We start from the raw sequence: 5,145 nt of genomic DNA, 5'->3' as shown, positions 1-5,145 counted from the left end.
CAGTATACACCATATACACCCCCATAGTCTACACAGTATACACCATATACACCCCCATAGTCTACACAGTATACACCATATACATCCCCATAGTCTACACAGTATACACCATATACACCCTCATAGTCTACACAGTATACACTATATACACCCCCATAGTCTACACAGTATACACCATATACACCCCCATAGTCTACACAGTATACACCATATACACCCCCATAGTCTACACAGTATACACCATATACACCCCCATAGTCTACACAGTATACACCATATACACCCCCATAGTCTACACAGTATACACCATATACACCCCCATAGTCTACACAGTATACACCATATACACCCCCATAGTCTACACAGTATACACCATATACACCCCCATAGTCTACACAGTATACACCATATACACCCCCATAGTCTACACAGTATACACCATATACACCCCCATAGTCTACACAGTATACACCATATACACCCCCATAGTCTACACAGTATACACCATATACACCCCCATAGTCTACACAGTATACACCATATACACCCCCATAGTCTACACAGTATACACCATATACACCCCCATAGTCTACACAGTATACACCATATACACCCCCATAGTCTACACAGTATACACCATATACACCCCCATAGTCTACACAGTATACACCATATACACCCCCATAGTCTACACAGTATACACCATATATACCCTCATAGTCTACACAGTATACACTATATACACCCCCATAGTCTACACAGTATACACCATATACACCCCCATAGTCTACACAGTATACACCATATACACCCCCATAGTCTACACAGTATACACCATATACACCCCCATAGTCTACACAGTATACACCATATACACCCCCATAGTCTACACAGTATACACCATATACACCCCCATAGTCTACACAGTATACACCATATACACCCCCATAGTCTACACAGTATACACCATATACACCCCCATAGTCTACACAGTATACACCATATACACTCCCATAGTCTACACAGTATACACCATATACACCCCCATAGTCTACACAGTATACACCATATATACCCACATAGTCTACACAGTATACACCATATACACCCCCATAGTCTACACAGTATACACCATATACACCCCCATAGTCTACACAGTATACACCATATACATCCCCATAGTCTACACAGTATACACCATATACACCCTCATAGTCTACACAGTATACACCATATATACCCCCATAGTCTACACAGTATACACCATATATACCCCCATAGTCTACACAGTATACATCCTCATAGTCTACACAGTATACACCCCCATAGTCTGCACAGTATACACCATATACACCCTCATAGTCTACACAGTATACACCATATACACCCCCATAGTCTACACAGTATACACCATATACACCCCCATAGTCTACACAGTATACACCATATATACCCACATAGTCTACACAGTATACACCATATACACCCTCATAGTCTACACAGTATACACCATATACACCCCCATAGTCTACACAGTATACACCATATACACCCCCATAGTCTACACAGTATACACCATATACACCCCCATAGTCTACACAGTATACACCATATACACCCTCATAGTCTACACAGTATACACCATATACACCCCCATAGTCTACACAGTATACACCATATACACCCCCATAGTCTACACAGTATACACCATATACACCCTCATAGTCTACACAGTATACACCATATACATCCTCATAGTCTACACAGTATACACCATATACACCCCCATAGTCTACACAGTATACACCATATACACCCCCATAGTCTACACAGTACATATACATCCCCAATGTTTACTGCTCCTCACAGTATCTACAACCAGTGAAACTGCTGGGGGTCTGGGTGGTAGAACCGGGGAGCCCTCCATGGTGGAATCCAGAGAGGGGGCGACATTCTGAATATGGCGTCAGGAGAGTCCTAAAGGAAAAGAATAAAGAATAAGTCATGGAGAATCCAAAGTATCAACATCCTGTACCCCAAGTGTCATCATCTGGAACCTAAAGTGTCATTGTGTCACAATCCTGTAAACCAAGTGTCAGTGTCAATGTCCCGCTTCCCAATTGTCAGTATTTCACTGTCCTGTGCCCCAACTATATTTTTCGGTGCCCACAGTGACATCAGTATTGTGGATCACAATAAGATTTCCACTTTCTAGGTTTCTTCATTACTTATAATAGCTGCCGGTGCTCCTCAGCACTGTCAGTCTATTACTTCCATGTAAATGTGCACCAGTGGTTGCTGTGGAGCAGCGTCGGCTATCACATGAAGACAACATGGACCAACCTCCCTATGCACAGTCACCGCTCCAGTAAAGGCTTTCTTACCTGATTTACTGCTGGGTTCCTCCAGATGTGCTCCTCTGTTGGACTACATGACATTGGAGGGGTAGTAGTTCTATCACAGTTGACATCTATCCCACTGTCACTGTCCTCACCATTAAGACTTGGAGATGATGGGAGTGATGAGCTGCCTATTGAACTGTCTTCTTCTGGTGTGGGTGTGAAGCAATCAGCATAACTAGAGTTGGGAACTCTAGAAGAAGGATCTGGAAGGTGAGGAGTCCTCGGATCGAACCTGGCCACTGTGTACGGATTACTCTCTTCTCTTAACCTGTCCGTAGATAGATCAGTTATCAGTACTGGAAATTATCGACCACCAACCTGACTGTCTGTTATAAGAAGGGAGACTACTCACCGGCAGGAGACTTCATAAGGGTCAATCCACACGGTCATCTCCTTGGGCAGGGTCAGTTCATGATATTTTAGGCCACTATGGGCACATGCTTCCAAGATGCTCTCATCCCTGTCATGTCTGTTGATCCTGATGCACCTGAAATGTAAAAATCAGCCATTAAAGAGGAGATGCCAATGGAAGAATTAGGGAATTTCTTGGAGATGCTGATAAACCAATATGGGATTTATTTTTGAGATGTCAATGCACCAATTTGGTTTTTTGAAAATGCTGAAGAACCAAAATGGAAATCTTTGGGGATGTCAATAAACCAATGCAGGATTCTTTTGAGATGCAATGGACAAATACAGGAAGTTTTTGGATATGATAATAGACCAATGTGGCAGGTTTTTGGAGACATGAATTGACCATTATTGGGAGGTTTTGAGATGCTAATGGGCAAATACATAAAGTTTTTGGAGATGGTAATAGACCAATGTGGGAAATTTTTGAAATGCCAATGGACCAATATGGGAAGTTTTGCAAGATTCTGTTAGGCCAATGTGGGAAACATTTCATATGCCAATGGACAAATACAGGATGTTTTTGTAGATGTTAATAGAACAATATGGTATTTTTTTTTTGGAGATGCTAAAAGACTAATATGCGATTTTTTTGGAGATGGCAATCAAACAATATCCACTGAAATCCAAACAAAAGTACTATAGAAAAAACCTCATGAGTTACCTGTAGGCTTGTCCTTTCATGGGCTTCTCAGGATACCAGTGCCCAGTATATTTTTGACAAAGTCTCTCTGCTAGTTTTTCCCCAAACAAGTCAACCATGACAGGATCCAGATTCTGGAATCTGTTTGCAAGAGTCTTGATGTATTCTATACCGGCCAGCAGTTCGTCCCTCATCTCCACTGGTATAGAAGACAACACAGCCCTATTATCTGGAGGGGGGAAAACAGCAAATGTTACTTTTTGTAGCTTGACTGCGTAAAATATCCAAAATATCCAAAAATTTGCCAATATTCCCGATATATTGGACCTCCACCTATAAGATATTTAAATATTGTCTATGGTGGGAAAACCCTAAAAGACACTGTAAGGGGACAGAGGGGGCCTCTTTATCTGCACCACCTATATAATAGTCAGAACCATGAGTTATATCAAGTATGTTCTGTTCTGAAGGGCTGCCAGTGCCTACTGACATGAGGACATGGGAATATCACGTCTCATTTCTGTTAACCCTAACAGCAGAACACCCTTTAATGGTGTTATCTTAGGAAAACATGGTAAGAGTTGTTTGTGGTACCATCCCACCTTGCTTTATTTTGATCTGCATCTGGCTCTTCTTGGGACATTCCTGGTCAACATGGTGTTCCTGGTCCTGAAGGTTGCAGGTTGTTTTCCTTGGAGAGTCCTTGAATTTCTGACCTGGATTTCCTTTGCAGATCTGAGGTATGTCTGAGTAAGTGATGAGAGCTTCTGCGTTCCCCAAGGTGCATCTCTCTGGTAAGTGTTGAAGACCATCAGATGTGGACGGGTCTTTCTTCAGTCGGACAGTCAAAGACCAGCTTGAATTCCAGAAGCCATTCCCATCCAGGTTCTTCGTAGGATTTCCCACCACAGTGCAGAATTGTCTTAAGAAGGCAATGACATGTCTGACTGGTGTATGTGGGTTTTTAACTAAGACAGTCACTTTTCTCTCCTCTTTTTCAGCAGAGAAGTGAGAAGAAGGGATCTTGGGTTTTGTCTCTTTCTCCATCTCCCTGTACCTTCTGCCAGTGATGACTACAGGATATGGAGGAGAAGAATACAAGTATTAAAATGTTAGATAATCTACATTAAAACATGTTTAAGGCAACTTAGATTTTTGTAATTTTTGGGTTGTAATTTTGTATAAGTAGCAGGTAACCCAAAGAAGACATTGTAGAGGTATTAAAGTGACTCTCTGGCCACGTAATGATTTTTTAAACACTGCATATTTTGTCCCATATAGCTGTTTTCATGTTTTTCACTTACCTTCCCATGGTGATGACATCATGGCATCCTGACAGGATGTTTACATGCAGAACTTCCTGTTCTCCTCAGCTCCCTGCCAGCTTTGCTAACCAATCCCATCATGCTTTTCTCTGTAAAGTTCCCTCTGCAGTAGACGCATCTCCTGCACCTCTCCTATCCATGTTAGTTAGACAGAAGCTCCCCCAACCCAGAGTCATCAAAATGCTAGTGCACGCCCTCATCATCTAACGCCTGGGCTACTGCAACAGTCTCTTTTGTGGCCTCCCATCTAGAACTCTCACACCCCTTCAATCCATCCTCAACTGCGGCTCGGTTAATCCACCTCTCCCCTCGTTTCTCCTCTGCTTCTCCCCTCTGCCAGTCACATCACTGGCTCCCCATTGCC

The 5,145-nt window shown here is 42.5% G+C and overlaps 1 protein-coding gene across 1 annotated transcript; it reads right to left on the bottom strand.

Moving 5' to 3' along the window:
• Positions 1–1,872: 1,872 nt before the first annotated feature.
• Positions 1,873–4,206, bottom strand: LOC120977026 (protein BTG4-like). The gene is made up of 5 exons (XM_040415898.1): positions 4,059–4,206; positions 3,478–3,685; positions 2,755–2,889; positions 2,385–2,670; positions 1,873–1,977 (listed from the first exon to the last, which is right to left on the bottom strand). The coding sequence occupies exons 1-5, from the start codon at positions 4,078–4,080 to the stop codon at positions 1,873–1,875; spliced, it is 756 nt and encodes a 251-aa protein (XP_040271832.1). The 5' UTR covers positions 4,081–4,206.
• Positions 4,207–5,145: the final 939 nt, after the last annotated feature.

The sequence above is a fragment of the Bufo bufo genome, chromosome 1, assembly GCF_905171765.1.
Source record: "Bufo bufo chromosome 1, aBufBuf1.1, whole genome shotgun sequence".
In the NCBI taxonomy this organism is placed as follows: domain Eukaryota; kingdom Metazoa; phylum Chordata; class Amphibia; order Anura; family Bufonidae; genus Bufo; species Bufo bufo.
Note: the sequence above shows the minus strand (reverse complement) of the source record. Positions and strands in the feature narration are given on the sequence as shown.

Coding starts and splice junctions, on each gene's coding strand:
- LOC120977026 (XM_040415898.1), bottom strand. CDS start 4,080: ATGCAGATCAAAATAAAGCAAG. Junction 2,890..3,477: donor ATGAAAGGACAAGCCTACAG/GTAACTCATGAG, acceptor TTTACATTTCAG/GTGCATCAGGATCAACAGAC. Junction 1,978..2,384: donor GGAACCCAGCAGTAAATCAG/GTAAGAAAGCCT, acceptor CTTTTCCTTTAG/GACTCTCCTGACGCCATATT.